Source organism: Capsella rubella, unplaced genomic scaffold (genome assembly GCF_000375325.1).
Source record: "Capsella rubella cultivar Monte Gargano unplaced genomic scaffold, Caprub1_0 scaffold_1, whole genome shotgun sequence".
Classification (NCBI taxonomy): Eukaryota; Viridiplantae; Streptophyta; class Magnoliopsida; order Brassicales; family Brassicaceae; genus Capsella; species Capsella rubella.
In genome coordinates this window covers 19,216,368-19,233,311 of record NW_006238923.1, presented here as the reverse complement: position 1 = coordinate 19,233,311, position 16,944 = coordinate 19,216,368, and the positions used below count along the sequence as shown (strand labels likewise).

The window sequence follows — 16,944 nt, the reverse complement described above, 5'->3', positions numbered from 1 at the left end:
TGCTGACTTAAGTTACTCACGTGGCTTATGCCTTGATGATGGTCATACAGTTGAGCTTTTTCATCCCTTTTTCCAGAAAGCCATTTTGGTTTCATTATTATTTTTATAACAACCTCAGAGATATTTTCTTATGTAAGTAATCCTAGACTTTTTATATTACACATCTTGCTAATTAAAAAGTTAATTTTGATTTAGAGAGTTATTAAAAGAAAGGAGTGGGTCTAGTTGGAAGAGCAGAGAGGCGTTTATTCCAGACAGACTTTGAATATTTTATTTGATTATTAGTTAAGAGAAATTTAATTTATAATCTCAGCGGAGAAATTATAATGTTTGTTGATGTAATTTGGGCTCTCAATCTTTGGGATTCGATGTGATCCCGCCAAACAGACTCTTACTTACTCTCCCCTCCTCACGATTTTTTCTCCACCGTCGATTCCTTCCCTCTCCGGTGTCGCCGGAAAATCTCGACATTAGAAGCTTCGTTGGATAACTTTTCTTGTCTTTTATGAAGGGACATCGACATTTATGATGCTTTGTTCTTCTTTACGAGATCGAATACAGCCTTGGCTTCGCGACTATGTTAGGCTCCAATCTCTCGCCGTCTTCCTCATTTACGCTCAGGTTTTTTTTTCTTTTCCATTCTCTCCTTCTCTCTCTCTCTCCCTTGTCGACGTGGTTGTAGTTGATTCATCGAATCTGTTAATCCGGTCTAGGGTTATCGATTTGAATTTCTCTCATCTTATCGCTGACTATTCTGAGGAAATTATATTTATTTTCCGGTCGTTTTAGATTGGGTGCGCGCTAATCGGATCACTCGGGGCATTATACAATGGAGTTTTGTTGATAAATTTGGCGATTGCGTTGTTCGCGCTCGTTGCAATCGAGAGCAATAGCCAGAGTCTCGGCCGCACCTATGCGGTTCTTCTTTTCTGCGCTCTTCTTCTTGATATCTCCTGGTTCATACTTTTCACCCAAGAGATATGGTATCCATCGCTCTTTAACACCATGTTTCTGTATCTGCACTAAGCTTTGGTTTAAGAGATTTATACACTCTTGTTATATTTGCTGGATATATCAACTTTGTTTTGGAAATGATTGATCATTATTGTTGATGCAGGAGCATTTCAGCTGAGACGTATGGGACCTTTTTCATATTTTCAGTGAAACTGACGATGGCCATGGAAATGATTGGTTTCTTTGTGAGGCTATCGTCCTCTCTCTTATGGTTTCAGATTTATAGGCTTGGGGCTTCTATCGTCGACACTTCACTTCCCCGTGAAACAGATTCGGATCTACGAAATAGCTTCTTGAATCCACCTACTCCTTCTATAGATAGACAACGTTCAGGTGCTGAAGAAATTTTGGGAGGTTCTATCTACGACCCAGCCTACTACACCTCTCTATTTGAAGAAAGTCAAACCAACATGAATTCACCCAAGGCTACACAGGTTTTTCCTACTTTCTACTCTCTTTGCTTTTCCTCTTGTTTTGCAGTTATATGTTTCCCAATTCTGGTTTTGTAATTTTATCACTTTCTACTTGCCTGAATACTATACCAAGCTGTCCATCTAGAAAGAGTCTATTAATCCTCATTTTAACCTGGTTGGGCGGTAGTCAGTGCAATGCATTATACTTAAGTCTGTGATCAACTAACTTAATGGAAAATACAATGATCCTTTTCTGCCTTTTAGCATTAATTGTCTGTAGTAGAAACTACGAACAAGAACCCCCAGCAATGGTATTTTGCAACTTTAGGATATACATAAGACACTACATTGTGGTAATAATGGGAAGTTTTATCTAACAGCAATGAGAAGTTACTCACCAAATGAAAATTTTGTCGTCCTTGTGTCCTTTGTAGGTGAATCATTATTCAGCTGGGAACAATGGATCACCATCTGCTGCAGAAGCCTCTCATATGAAGTCTGCCATATCTAGATCCTTGCATTCAATTGATGTTAGTCTCCATTGATTTTGACATTTGTTCTTTGTCGTATTAGTTGCACTATATCTTGTTACTGTTGTGTTATGACAAATAATAAGACAAATCTGGTTTTTCAATGTTTATGTAGGAAGAGAAGGGATTGAAGGAAACGGTTAGTCTCCATTGATTTCGGCAGTTGTTCTTGGTCATATTGCACATATATAATGCACTGTCTTATATCACAATATATGGTTTCAAATATTCTGTAGGAAGAGAAGGGTTTGAAGCAGACGGGGATGGCGTCAATATGATTCAAGAACGGTAGTGTTACCATTTGGGCATCTAAAACAAACTGAGTTGTCTGTTGAGGTTATAGTTATCGGATTTTGAAGCCGCCGATACACTTGTTATTCACCAGTTTTCGGTGAGCGAGGGAGAATCACGAAGCGTCGTCATGTCCATACAAAGTAGAGCAAGATAACATAAGACATTCCAGAAGATGAGATTTCTATATGTCAACGACAAGTAAGCACTGTTTTTTACTCATGGGTTTTCATTATTTATTCGGTATGAAAATATGTTATTTTTGGGAATCTTATGGTGAGAATAGAGTCAGAGTCATCAACGTGATGCATCCAACATATGATTCTTTCCGAGTTTTCTTTTTTGTTACTTGTATGTAAATGGAGATACGTTCTTATTTTTAAATTTTTGGGTTGCGAATGGAGATGGTAAAAGATTACAGCGTGGTGGGGGGATATGTCAGTTTCGTCCTTGTAGTGACTACTGATACTGTCGCAAAACCCTGGTTACAGAAGTCATATATAAATCCATGAAAGTTATTTGCAGTAACTCAATTAAGATGTTGGAGGATCAAAGAGAGCAGTACCATGTTTGAGTTTGACAAAGCTTGGTAAACCCCCTTATCCAAAAGGCCCAAGTAATAAAAAATATAAAAAAGCCCACGAGCTAAATAAAGAAATCAAATCCACGTGGTTGATGTTTGTGGAAAAGTCTACTGTGAAATAAGCAAAATTAATTAAAAAGACCCACACACAGACAGAGGAGAGGAGAAAGAGAAACCCAGAAGGATCTGGAAGAAATAAAAAGAAGAAGAAGAAGAAGAAGAAGAAAGAGATCCTTTTTATTTTTCATTTTTCTAATTTTCTCACACGACAATTCTCCTCCTTTCGTATATACTACACAAAAACCCTTTTCTCTCTTTTTTTTTTTCTTCTTTTCTTCATCTTCTTCAAATTTCAAAACTCTCAAATTCCTCATCCTCATCGCTAACATTTTCCTGTGCTTATCTAATCTGCTGTCGAACAAGACTCAAAAAGGTTTGCTAGTTTCTTTGATTTTTATCATTTCGTTATCAATCTGAACGCAAGCTTGTTTATTTATCTACATGGTTAGGGTTTTCAAATGGAACGACAGATTCTATGATCGATGACTTTGCTTTTCGATACGGCTTTACGAACGATTGCGTCTGATTTTTTTTGGTGTATGTTTTGTTTATATGGTTACGATTGACGATTTCAAAACCCCCTCTCATTTCTCTTCCTCTGTACTTGTTCTTCCTCCAGCTCCATGTTAGATCATCATTTCTTAGTTTCTGATTCCAAACTTGGGTTTTCTTTTTCGGTGCGTTGATGATTGGGTTTTATCGAAACTGATCCTAGGGTTTGATTTTACTTATTCGCTCTTTTGGTATCGTTCAAAAGTTCTTTAGCCGACATATGTCTTCTTGTTCGGTGACTTGTTCTTATCCCGTGTGAAAATTGATTTTTGTGTGTGTGGCTATGAACAGGGAATACAAGTTAAAGGAATCAGCCATGGAAGAAGCAGCTGCGACGAGGTATTGGTGTCACAGGTGTTCTCAAACTGTGGATCCAGTTATGGAAGCTGAGATCAAATGCCCCTTTTGTCATAGTGGCTTTGTTGAAGAGATGGCAGACGACGATCCTGATTCTTCTGATCCAGCTGATGCTAGAGCTAACAATTCTCTTTGGGCTCCTATCTTGATGGAACTTATGACTGATCCTGTGCGCCGCAGAAGGAACCAGAGTGTTGAGTCTGTCGAAGACAATCAGAACGAGGGTAACGAAACTGGGAACAACAGCGGTGGAGAGACCGATTTGGACTCGCAGCTTCAAGAGATTCTTAGGAGAAGGAGAAGACATTCCGCTGCTGTTTTGCAGTTGCTTCAGGGGATAAGAGCAGGGCTGTCTCTAGAATCTGAGACTACTGGGAATGGTGATAATAGTGATAACAATCCGGCAAGGGTGATCTTGATCAATCCTGCCAATCAAACCATCACGGTTCAAACCTCTGCTGATACGGATTCTGTAGCTGCTGGTTCTTTAGGTGACTATTTCATTGGTCCTGGATTCGAGATGTTGCTTCAGCGCCTAGCTGAGAATGATCCCAACAGATATGGAACACCTCCAGCTAAAAAAGAAGCTGTTGAGGCTTTGGCAACGGTGAAAATCGAAGAGACACTACAATGTTCTGTTTGTTTAGATGATTTTGAGATTGGAACTGAGGCAAAGTTGATGCCGTGTAAGCACAAGTTTCATGTTGACTGCTTGCTCCCGTGGCTTGAGCTTCACAGTTCATGCCCGGTTTGTAGATATCAGTTGCCTGCAGATGAACCAAAGACTGATTCAGCAGCAGTAACAACAAGTGATAACAATGGAGGCAGTAGTTCCTCTGCTGCAATCAGCCATGGAACTGGGAACAGCGATGGGAATGACCGAGAAGAAGAAGAAGAAGAGGAGGATGAAAGCGAGGAGGAAAATAACACGGAAATTGGATTCTCTATCCCGTGGCCTTTTAGCACCTTGTTCTCATCGTCCCAAGATAGCAATGCATCAACTGATTCGAGTTAAAAAAAAAAAAAAACAGGTCCCCTGAAGCAACATAAGCTTTTTTTGGTGTGACCATGAAATTTCGGTTTGACCCTAATCTGATCTTTTGTCTGTACATAAGTTTCTCAGATTTGGTCGAATGCTACATCCTCGGAAAACAAAAATCTTTCTATATGTGTTTTTTGGTTGTTTTGAACATATCTTTTGCCGGAAGGCGGATTCTGTAAGTTGCTTATATGGTTCTTTGGTTGTCTCAACTCTCAACTAAGGCACCTTTTCAACTTTGTCTGTGAAATCGATAAATTACTGCCTTAATGGTGAAGTAACAAAGAATGGTGGTTTCAAGTAAGAATTGGGACCGTAGTGAATTCATAGAAAACATAAAAACAAGTAATTTCACTAATTGAATTGATTATTTTGGCAGTGTTATTGTACAGTACATCTTCAAAAAAGATGATGTGTTTCTCCAAACTTTAGTAAGGAAATTAAATGCGTTTTCCTTATGCATGAAACATGATTGCATTACGCGTAGAACAATTAGTAGTTAGGATAGAAAATAGCTAGAATTCACATGTGTAAAATGCGACAAAAGAAAAGAAAAAAACAAATGGAGACTATGGAGTGTATGTAAAACATGTGTGAAAATAGCCAAAGAGTTCACATGTGTGAAAATAACCAAATATGCGATATTAACGAACTTATAGTGTATATACATACACTTGTATTAAGGATCCACCAACTCTCCTTTTCCTATATATAAGTGATGTATAGCATCAACTAATAACACAACCCTCTCACATTAGTCTTAACCACAAGAAACAAAAGAAAAAGAAAAGAAATGAATCGTCAGGTTTTATCCTTGATCACTTTGATGATTCTTCTCTTACTCTCTGTGTGCAACACAACTATGGGCCGAACCTTGCCAAGTAAGTTTGACCATCTTGATCGTATTTTCTACTTATAGTAATTAATTTCTTATAAATTTGCCCATCTTGATCTTATTACTTATAGTAATTAATTAGTTTCATATAAGTTTCACTCATCATAACAAAATTCATATTGAATTCTTGGATCTCATATGTATATTTCTTGGCTTTTAAAACCATCAAGGCGAAGGAAATGGAGCATTACAGTTTCGAAATGTTAAAGCTAGTGTCGAACCAAGTTCATCGAAACGTGGGACAGGGCCTGGTTTGTAGGGGAGGGCCCTGGATCTTCTCATCATCATGAAACCAGAAGCAACACTTTAATTCAATAGGAAGGAGTAGAAATTTTATCTTTCCTTGTTTTTTCTACTCATATTAATTTAATATGACCTGAATTAATAAGACGATGCAAGATATATGTATGTGTATACATATCAAAATGACTATGAGATTATGGTATAAGACCAATTAAATATCATTATGTTATTCTTGTTTTAGAATTGAAGGATTAAATACAGAGAGAGTTTGCGATGATAATGCATAACAATACTATTGAATTACTTTTCACCGATGCCCGGATCTGTACATAGATGCTATGATTTTCCCGAATTAATTGATCTTGTCCGATAAAGAGACCACTGAGGTGTGTAAGTTAAAGAAACTAACTACATATATACACAAGAAACTCTCTGAGAACAAGAAGAGGAAGATCGGAGATTGGAAATCATTTTATAGTTAAACGGTTTAGAAATCCAAACTGTAGGAAGATATTATATCTCTATCTTGTGGGTCGTCATATTCATCATCACCATGCATGATTTGAATTATAGAGTTGATTCGTTTTGGACTTTTTAATGTACCCTTTTCCTAAGATTTTTTTTTTTGTTGGTAAAACTTTTCCTAATTAAACTTTACTTACGCAAATAGATAGTTATTCTGTTCATTCTAATCAATAATATAATCTTTTGTTTACGCGTCAAGAGTAGTTTAGCTTTCATAAAAGCTATGAGTTTACATTTTTAAAAAGTTACGACTTACGACCGACCAATATATATGCGGTATTAACGAACTTAAACTTTAACTAATGTACTGTATACTAAAATATATCCCTTAACGCTTCACCAAATCTCCTACGATATATATAAGTATTGAAGCATCAACTTATATTACAGATTACCTCGGAGCGAGTAAACCTTAAACCCGAGACAAAAAAGAACTAATGATTCGTCGTCGTCTGGTTTTATCGCTAATCACCTTGATGATTGTTCTCTTACTCTCAGTGTACAACACAGCTCTAGGCCGAACCTTGCCAGGTAAGTTGACTGTTCTTGAATCTTTGATCATATATACAATAATTTCACTGATCAGCAAAACTCATATTCAGTTTTTCTTTTTTCATCTCATCTTCTGTATATTTTTCGCTTTTTTTTAAAAAAAACTATAAAGAGGAAGGAAACGGAGCACAAGGATTTGAAAATGTAAAAGCTGGTGTCAAACGAAGTGAATCGCCACGTACTCGTCAGAAAGGCCCCGGACACTAGTATCATCATATACCGTCTCTTACAAAGTTTTTAACCATGCAATAATTGAATAATTTGATACTAGTCTAGTACTGGTTTGTAATAAGTTCGTTCGACTTATAGAGACAAGACAACAACAAAAACATTCGAGAGTAATATTCGTAGTGTTGAAAAAAAAAAAAAAAGAGAAGAAGAAACAAAAAAAAAAAAAGAATATATATACGCCGCACGAGCACACAACATTCTGTAAAATAACACGTGGCAGATAGAGAGTGGACGTTCTCTTAAAATACCAGCAAAGACCGTAACATTAAGATCTAACAAGCTGATTTACCCGAAATACCCTCATCCGACAAAGAGAGACAAGGGTAGTTTAGGGAAGCATATATGTGTCCATAAGCTCCTCCAGATCCAAAACGCGATTCGTGAGCCTCCCCCTTCAGATCACAAAATCTCATCCCCTGAGAGAGAGAACCCAGAGAGAGAGAGAGAGAGAGCGATATTGAAAATCAAAAGCTCTCTCCTTTATATAAACTCCCAATTTACAAATCTCTTTCCCTCTCTAAATATTTATCTTCTTCTTCTTTGTATAAAAAGCCTTCACCTTTTTCTTTGAATCATTCATCACCACCTTCCTTTCGCCTTTTTTGGGGAATTTCTCTCAATCTATATTAGGGTTACGAAACCCTAAATTTTTGTTTTGAAATCCCGGATCGTTAACTAGCGAAAGGTCTGATTTTGTTTCTTACCCTTTGTTTCTTATGGGTTCGATTCCTTGGATTTGATTTGTAAAATTGAGTTTCTTCGTACCCTTTTTTTATAGTTCGCTTTGTTTCGAATTTGAGATCTCATGTTCTCTGGTTTTGTTTCATAGCTTTTTCCTTGTTTGATTGTGAAACAACGTTTCTAGGATTCTATAATAAAAAAACCCTTTCTTGAGACAACCTGGTTTGGTCAATTAAATTATACTTCAAAGAAAAAGAAAAAATCTTTCTCGTGGATGCTTGTTGGTTTAGATCGACATGAACTTAATATTGTTTTTCTTGTTTAAGATGAGATCTAGCTGATGTGTGTTTACGTTTATTGTTATGTTAGAGGATGGCTGATCAAGGAATGGAAGGGAGCCAACCTGTTGACCTTACTAAGCATCCCTCTGGGATTGTTCCAACTCTTCAGTGAGTTCTCTTTTGTGTCTCTTGTCTATATTTCTCTGTTTTAGATAAACTGTGTTTGTGCTTTGTGAACTGACAAGATTTTTATCTTTTCGTTTGTTTGTTTTCAGGAATATTGTCTCGACAGTGAACTTAGACTGCAAGCTTGATCTTAAAGCCATAGCTTTGCAGGCTCGGAATGCTGAATATAACCCCAAGGTTTGCTTTCTTTGTATTCTTTATGTTGTTTTGAATTGCAATAGTATTTTATTTACACTTATCCTAGAGTTATCTAGTATTTCTGAAATTTGTTTGGCTATTGCGAGTTATACTAGTTTGGTTTATATTCTCAGATTTGGTTTAATCTTAAGTTTTTCATGTTCCAGCGTTTTGCTGCTGTAATTATGAGGATAAGAGAGCCAAAGACTACAGCGTTGATCTTTGCATCTGGGAAAATGGTATGCTACATAGGCTTCCAGCTTGTTTCGTCACTTTGTCTCATATGGTACCAACTTCCATGTCCCTTTTTTTTTAACGTGGCGTCTATGTTTTCCAATTTTAGGTGTGCACTGGAGCTAAAAGTGAACATCTTTCAAAGCTGGCTGCAAGAAAGGTAACTAGCTCCTCTCAATTTGATCTGATGTTCTTCTTCTAGCAGCACTATAGTTAGAAACTTGATATTATTCAAGTAGGTATTTGTTCTCTGTTATACTAAAGAAGTCCTTTTTGTTGTTCAGTATGCTCGGATTGTTCAAAAGCTTGGCTTTCCTGCAAAGTTCAAGGTACTCATATGTCTTATCTCTGGACATGATCCAGTATACACTGTAATATTAACTTTTTTAAGTAAATCATCAATTCGTTTGTTTTTTCAATTGGAAGGAAAAACTATGTATACAGTCTAGTAATAACATAGCTGATTACATTTTGCAGGATTTCAAGATTCAGAACATTGTAGGCTCCTGTGATGTCAAATTCCCCATTAGGCTTGAAGGTCTTGCATACTCTCATAGTGCTTTCTCAAGTGTAAGTGATCTCAAGCATTGTGATCATATATACTTGTAAGATGGAGATAATCGTCTGATGATTCGTACCTCTCTCATCATTGTGATGCCAGTACGAGCCTGAGCTATTTCCAGGATTGATATATAGGATGAAACAACCAAAGATTGTTCTGCTTATTTTTGTGTCAGGAAAGATTGTTATAACTGGAGCCAAGGTAATATTTATGCTTTCTCTCTCAAGTGTTTACAATTTTATCCATGAAAATGCTTCTGTTTTCTGATGAAATCCTGAGGTTGCACTATCAGATGAGAGATGAGACTTACACCGCATTTGAGAATATCTACCCAGTTCTGTCAGAGTTCAGGAAAGTCCAGCAATAATAGTATGTAAGTTTCTCAACTTTCTCCATCTCCATTTGCAAATTTCGTACCTCTTATTCAATCAATGGTTTAATTATGGTCTTTCAATTAAAGCAGAGCCTACAATATCGAAAGCAAAAAACCATAATTACATTTGGATTGCCAAGAAGTAGAGATCTCAGGTGGTGGTTTAGCGCTTGGTGAGGTTATTTTCCTTGGAAAGGAACATGGTTTGATTCAGATTGAAAACCAGAAATTGTAAATACAGAATGGAGATGTCAAGAAATCTCTTTCTTTTTTTGTTCTAAAAAAGTTTCTTTCAAGTATCTTGTTTCATGTTCTGTTTGTTTCAATGAGCAATTACCCAATCATTCAAGAGTCACGTAGTTCTTTGCTAACGGTCTGTAATAAGACATCAAGTCTATTTTTCCTTAATATACTCTTTCAAACAATTTGTAGCTCTAGTTTGTCAAATTTTTCGATCAGCTCTATCTCTCAATAGATAATTATCTTTGTACACACATTGACCTAAATACTCTGAAAGAAAAGTTGACTGTATTTCATACATATTTGAGTCTTAAATGTGATTTGGATTTGGTGGAACTCAAATACATTAGACGAATAAATAACAAAGGCATGCGATTACATTCACCTCTGATACAGCGGGGTCAAGTCCTAGTTGTAAACAATATTAAGCTTCAGTTCTGAATTCTCTGCAGAAACAGATAGAACAGCTAGTAATTCACAGTCGATTTGATTGCGTCCAATATCTGCATCAGAACACGTAAACTGTTAGAAACTGCAGATTTGGATCGGAACAGAAGAGTGCTAAGAGTAAAGGAACTTGCCTTATTCTTGGTGGGCATGTAGAATGGCTCAAACACAAGTGGAAACGGAGTATCCAGACCACAAACTCTGCTTACTGGAGCTTCTAACTGCAGGACAAACCGACACTTTTAAGGACCAATTAAGAGTACTTGTGTAGGTGAATGAAGAATTTTTTCTACTTACCTTCAAGAAACAACGTTCAAGGATTGTTGCAGAGATCTCTGCTCCAAAACCACCTGTTATTGGAGCCTCATGGCTTATCTGCAACCCAAGCAAAAACAAAACAGCCTGTAAGATCGACCAGACAAAACAAAAGCCCACATTATCATTTGTTGAAGCTTACAAGAAGTCTGCCAGTCTTTTTAACTGACGCCTCAACAGTTTCTTTGTCCCAAGGCAGTAGAGTCTTGAGATCTATCAATTCACATGATATCCCTTCCTGCATAAAATCACGACCTGCGTTAATAACTGTGAACCAATCATCCTTGAGTTGTCAAATAAGCTAAAAACCTTTTCCGCGTCCAGACAAGCTTGTTCCATAATGGTAAGCTGAGCTCCCCATCCAACAAGTGTTATGTCATTCCCTTCTCTTATAACCTGACCATAAACTCCTTTTCGTTAGTCTCGACTATGAGATCATCATCATCTTCTAAAAGAGACAGTGAAAATAAAGTTATTATACCTCAGCTTCGGATAAAGGTATCATATAGTCATGCTCAGGGACTTCTTCTACTGCTTGACGATACAGCCACTGAAGGAAATATCAACATTTCAAGACTTTAGAATATGTGCTAAGAAGCTGATTTGGTCGGTATAAGAGAAAAGGAAGTACCTTTGGTTCAAAGAAGACAACGGGATTTGGATCACGGATGGATGACAACAGCAGTCCTTTTGCTTCTCGTGGACTTCGAGGGATAACAACCTTGATACCAGGGACATGGCAGAAGAAAGCTTCAGGGGATTGTGAATGGTAATGTCCACCATGACCAACTGCTCCATATGGTGCTCTTATCGTAAGTCCTATCAAGATCCATACAAACCATGATGAGAAGAAAGAGGTTACTGATGTCAAATCACGAAGAAATGTAAAAGATGAAAGATTCACCTCCACAGTTGAATTGGTTACCACTTCGGTATCTGAACTTTGCGGCTTCATTAACAATCTATAAATCACAATACCATTCAGAAATCCAGCGGCGAAAACCATATGCTTGTTTAATGAGAGAACATTTACCTGATCAAATGCAGGATATATATAATCCGCAAACTGAATTTCAACAATAGCTCGATTTCCCTGTGAAATTCGGACACAGTTAGATGTTAAAATCCGTTGAAAACAAAACAAGAAGCCAAATCCAACACAAACAAGAACTCACCATTGCTGCAAGACCAATGCCAAATCCAACAATGCCCTGAATCCATTCAAAGCTTTTATGAATGGCTCATCAAGAAACACCCAATAACACTAATCTTAAAAGAAGTGAAAACAGAAGTATGTCAAGGATTGATGATACCTGCTCGCAAAGAGGAGTATTGAAGACGCGATTTTTCCCGAATCGTTCAGCTAAACCAGTTGTGCAACGAAAGACTCCACCAAAGCCAACATCTTCCCCAAACACATAAGAGCTTCCACAATAACTTAATAAGTCAGACTCTAAGACAACATCATACAAAATTTCAAACAACTAAAGATGTAATTAATTAATTAACTAAATTTAGTGATTTTTTTCGATCTTCTTCCTTAAAATGTGTTCTGAGCATGAGTGTGAAAAACAACTCGTTACCCAGAGATCGATCAAATGATTTTAGACAAAAAGAAAGTAAATAAACAAACTTTGCTACTGGAAAGCTCACCGAGGATCGGAGTCCAAAGCGATGTGAAGCGCTTGATTGATAGCAGAGTAAAGATTCAACGATTTCCCAGTTTCCGTCGATACACTCCGAGCTCCATGACCTGAGCTCAGAAAACCAAATCTCCGGCAGGATCTTCCTAAAAGAGCGGCCATTTACACAAACCCACCAACGATCACCCTCAAGAAAATATAGAAAATACTCTATTTTGGCTATACAGACAAACCCAGTTGGTAAGACTTGACTTGTAGGTGGCAAAGGTTTGCTCTTTTTGGGTTAATCACGGATTTTACGTACTGAGATGATACTTCTGCCACGTCGGATCCGACACGTTGATCTTATATCTTTTATCTTGCAAGTTGCAACTTTATTTAATGCGAAAGGTAGGGGAGCGTTTTACACAGGTTTATATAATAAAACAAGAACTAAACAAAGATTGGTCCCTTTGAAACATCTCAATTTGACCCAATCGGAGACAGAGGATGGAGATGGGAAAGAAGATAACACATTTCAGACTCGAACCAAAAATCTAAATAGACAATGAAGAAAAAGGCTCAAACAGATTCATGCCTAAACCAGTAACCAAAGAAAATAAAAGGTTTGCAACGAATAGCCATGTCCTCTCTCTCTCTCTCTCTCTCTCTCTCTCTCTCTCGCTCCTTGCGTTTAGATAAAGGACCTCTGTGAGCTTGCATAGTAAAACTTAGCAACCATTTGGAATCACACCAACCGGTTTCTCGTTATTTTACGAGGTAGGTTGAGTAGCTGAACCTGATTCCTTTGAAAAATCTTCTCTAGTTATCAAGTATCCTCTCCATCCCCAAGGGCAATCCGGTTATCAAGTATCGCTCCAATCCCTTCAAACCCTTTGCAAAACTGATAACTTTCCCATGATTTGTTGGTTACTAGCTCTGGTGCACAACCAAAACGCCTGTTTTCATTAGCCAGCCACTCCAGTAACGGCATCTTCTCCTCTACATCCAAGTCTTTGTAATTCTCTGTGTTGCCTTCTTGTTCCTTGTTCAAGTATTTTATCACAGTTTCACCCGTTAAACTGTTCTTCATCACATATCTGTTGATATCAAGATTATCCCATACGATCAGCGTCTTGACAGCACCCGGCTTAGACTCCAAAACGTTCATCGTACCATCTACGCCAAAAACATACTTCCCGGGCCGCTTCCTTACCTCCCCAAAGTACATGTCCATCAAATACCTCTCTCGGGTGTACTTTCCATTCGCCAGGATATCAGATAACTGCTCAATAGCCTGATTGAAACCGTTTTCTACTCCATAAGACACTTCCACCACATTCACTAGCTTCGCAACAAGCCGGTGATCAAACAGACCTAGCTTCATCAACTGAACCTGGACATCTGATGAACCAGCAAGAATCAGCCCAGTCACATTAGGCTGGCCTGTCAAAGGATTGATGTAGTACTGTGTGGCGAGCGCACCAATTTTGCTCAAGTAACTGTCAAGCATCTCCATATGGACAAGGTAAGACATACGAGCAGCTTGTAGTCCACTTCCTAGTTTCTTCGGGTGATCATAAGATAACTTGTGAAGCAACTCACGTGTGCTACCACTCAGAGTTGTAAAGAGAGCCCCATTGCCGTCCATTACAACAAAACCAAACTTGTCATCAGACTCCATGTTTCCCATCTTTAAGCAAAACAGAACCTGAACAACAACACAGAAGCTAGTTAAACTATAACTGAAGTTGAGAGTAGAGAAATAAAATCATAAAGCAAAAATCAACTGAGGATAAAAGATCGAATCAAACCAAAAAGCCTTGATATTCATAAAGCAACCATATTCATAAACAAAAAGACATGATACTCAGTTGCAAGTTAGCAATTCTTTTCAATACTTATATAGAAATCATTATGCATACCCATGTCATGTGAAAGACGAGATGAATACTCAGAAACTCAGCAAATCTAAGACGATTCAACATTGATGCTCGGAACATATTTTGAATAATAAGAAAACTAAATCCCAAAATTTACAGAACTACATCCAACTCACAAAACCTAATTTCAATAGAATCAACACAACAAAGCAAACCTATAGAGATCTAGCCCTAACAATTAATTAGATCACACGATTGATCGACTGAACAAGAATATAAGACAACCCACAGAGATATAAAAAAAAGAAATAAAGAAAGATATGACTGAGATAAGGAAAGAACCTGAACGACGATCAAGCGAATCGCTCTCTTTTTGCGCGGCAGAGAAGAAAATATATATTTTCTTCAATGGGCCTATTCACTTCAATGGGCCTAAGCCAATATATTTATTAGGAGGTCCATATAGTTCGCTACGCTTTGGGTATATCGTTGGTATTTCAAGATAATGATTAATATCTTAAAACATTTTCGTTGGCAATCATTATATTCTTGATAAATGTTTAAGATAATAATTCATAGTGATACCAACGAAATACTGTCTCCCTAATGTCAAGATAATGATTAATATCTTAAACATGTTTTCCCTTGGTATTTCAACATTGCAGTTGTGACATATATGTGCGGTTTCAATTCTTGAATTGAATTTGATTCTAGATATTTATTGGTTTTGTTTCTGATATTATGCAAATATGTTGATTCTAGATATTTATTGGTTTTGTTTCTGATATCATTTACGAGTTATCCATTTAATTTATGTAATTGGTTTATTGATTTGAGACTCATTATTGATTATGAAAATTAAGACACATAGATTTTGAAATATACACACACATGGATTAAAACCTCAATAAATTAATAATATTAAGATCATAATAATCTATTAATTTTGCCGTTTTAATTTATTTATAGAGATATTTTTCTAATTTGGTAAAATTTTCAAAAAATATATATTTAAAAATAAGATTTAATAGCCATAACTAATATTTAATAAAATTCAGTTACAAGGAAATAACAATTATATATAACGTTTTGAAAGAGAACACTAAAAATTCTGATAAATCCAAACCGATACAACAAATATTATTTCCTACCACGTTATTACATGTACATAAAACTACAGATATGGAAGTATGAAGATGCAAGAAATCTGCTGATGAAGACTACTGTTCAGATCTTGAGCTATTGTGACAGTTTGGCGAACGCACGAGATTAGTTTATTAGTGTATGGACTACTCACATTTTCCGATCCACTAGACTATTTTCATCTTCCGATCCACAATTTTCCTTATGAAGTTCTTATTATATCTGAAGATGAAAAAGTTGGTCAGGTGGCTGAAGAGACTAATCCAAAAAAATATAAATATGACTTAGAAGATGAGAATGATTTTAGATTTTTGGAGAAGAAGATTTGAATGATATATAGAGTTTTGAGATTATAGCATCCATATTGGTGGGTATATTTGAAAGTTTCTCAACTTATAATAATGAAAAAATGTAAAAATAACATAAGAGAGGGAGAGAAATTCTCCCTGAAAACTCCAAGTATCTCCATGAGATACCTATAACACATTTGTCTTTGTTTGATTAGCTCAACTATTTTTAAAATTAAAGTTTAATGGAAAATTCTCTTAAATACTACTAAAATACAAAATTTTCTAAAAAAACTACAAAACTAAAACTAACGTTTTTAACATTTAAAACTAATTTTAAATCCAAAACATTAAACCCTACCCTTTAAAACTATATCTTAAATATACATAGTCAAATTAAACATAAAAAAAAACTTGACACCTTTCAAAAATCAGAATTTTATGTTTATGTTATTTTTGGAAAATTAATCTTTTTGATATTTTTTGGAATAAAATAAAAATTTACGTATTTTTGGGAAAAAAAATCTTAAAATGTGCTATCTATTTCTCAAGTTTAATTATCTAATTCAATCAAATTTAAAATAATTTTATTAAATTGGTAAGAGCTCTATTGAAGCTTTTACTTATGGAGATGCTCTTATTAGTCGTGTGCATATGATTTAGTGAGTAAATTGTTCAATTTCTGAGATCTGAGTGGTGATTGTAAAAATTAATTTTTTGGTTCCTTTTCTTGTAATAATAATAATGTAGATAAAGCAATTAAAGTTGTCACTGAACTCACAAGTTTTGCCTTTTCTTGTTTCGGTAAACGACCTTAGTATTTTACGCATGATTTCTTTTTCTTATAAACGAAAATGTAAGGAACTCATATACTTTTTTTAACGATCATGTGTTAAGCAAAAATCAAAACGACAAAAATTTTAAAACTACAATGCTTCTTCCTGTTGTTCTGTCTCTTGCTGAGAAGCAGGCTCATATTTCTCGCCCTGCCAAACCCACACAATATCTGCCACTAACCCCTGATACTCGGGTCTAGAGTATCTCCATCATATTTCTTCACTTCCAATAGATGAAACTTTGGAGTAGCTTGGAATATTTATGCATCCGTCGATATATAGAATCCCTTTTCATCCCTCTTTTTTAAAAGTTCCAGTTTGAACAAACCTGCTGCTCTTCTTATGCTCTGTTTTAATCGTTGTACCACTTCCTCCAGCTTAGATATGATCAC

General features: G+C 36.2%; 5 protein-coding genes across 6 annotated transcripts; 3 read left to right on the top strand and 2 right to left on the bottom strand.

Annotated features, from left to right (window-relative positions):
- Window positions 1–155: 155 nt before the first annotated feature.
- Window positions 156–2,661, top strand: LOC17899221. The gene is made up of 6 exons (XM_006306465.2): window positions 156–621; window positions 790–983; window positions 1,118–1,448; window positions 1,862–1,957; window positions 2,073–2,096; window positions 2,194–2,661. The coding sequence occupies exons 1-6, from the start codon at window positions 526–528 to the stop codon at window positions 2,233–2,235; spliced, it is 783 nt and encodes a 260-aa protein (XP_006306527.2). The 5' UTR covers window positions 156–525; the 3' UTR covers window positions 2,236–2,661.
- Window positions 2,662–3,003: 342 nt separating this feature from the next.
- LOC17896977 (E3 ubiquitin-protein ligase SIRP1) lies at window positions 3,004–5,075 on the top strand. The gene is made up of 2 exons (XM_006305159.2): window positions 3,004–3,264; window positions 3,735–5,075. The coding sequence occupies exon 2, from the start codon at window positions 3,760–3,762 to the stop codon at window positions 4,813–4,815; it is 1,056 nt and encodes a 351-aa protein (XP_006305221.1). The 5' UTR covers window positions 3,004–3,264; window positions 3,735–3,759; the 3' UTR covers window positions 4,816–5,075.
- A 2,597-nt stretch (window positions 5,076–7,672) lies between these two features.
- Window positions 7,673–10,134, top strand: LOC17899217 (TATA-box-binding protein 2). 2 transcript variants are annotated; one of them, XM_023790171.1, is made up of 10 exons: window positions 7,673–7,970; window positions 8,336–8,415; window positions 8,523–8,610; window positions 8,778–8,849; window positions 8,954–9,004; window positions 9,129–9,173; window positions 9,322–9,414; window positions 9,506–9,607; window positions 9,699–9,779; window positions 9,870–10,134. In XM_023790171.1, the coding sequence occupies exons 2-9, from the start codon at window positions 8,339–8,341 to the stop codon at window positions 9,771–9,773; spliced, it is 603 nt and encodes a 200-aa protein (XP_023645939.1). In that variant the 5' UTR covers window positions 7,673–7,970; window positions 8,336–8,338; the 3' UTR covers window positions 9,774–9,779; window positions 9,870–10,134. The 2 variants fall into 2 exon arrangements, with proteins under 2 accessions (XP_023645939.1, XP_023645940.1); XM_023790172.1 differs by having other exon boundaries at window positions 9,867–10,134.
- A 156-nt stretch (window positions 10,135–10,290) lies between these two features.
- On the bottom strand, window positions 10,291–12,643 carry LOC17899006 (2-oxoisovalerate dehydrogenase subunit beta 1, mitochondrial). Its single transcript, XM_006305155.2, has 12 exons — window positions 12,435–12,643; window positions 12,095–12,206; window positions 11,957–11,992; window positions 11,815–11,874; window positions 11,686–11,743; window positions 11,413–11,600; window positions 11,263–11,331; window positions 11,091–11,177; window positions 10,924–11,019; window positions 10,764–10,841; window positions 10,601–10,687; window positions 10,291–10,522 (listed from the first exon to the last, which is right to left on the bottom strand). The coding sequence occupies exons 1-12, from the start codon at window positions 12,584–12,586 to the stop codon at window positions 10,487–10,489; spliced, it is 1,059 nt and encodes a 352-aa protein (XP_006305217.1). The 5' UTR covers window positions 12,587–12,643; the 3' UTR covers window positions 10,291–10,486.
- A 574-nt stretch (window positions 12,644–13,217) lies between these two features.
- Window positions 13,218–14,107, bottom strand: LOC17900260 (eukaryotic peptide chain release factor subunit 1-1). Its single transcript, XM_006303991.2, has one exon. It carries the CDS (start codon window positions 14,094–14,096, stop codon window positions 13,233–13,235), a length of 864 nt encoding a protein of 287 aa, XP_006304053.2. The 5' UTR covers window positions 14,097–14,107; the 3' UTR covers window positions 13,218–13,232.
- Between the last annotated feature and the right edge of the window lie 2,837 nt (window positions 14,108–16,944).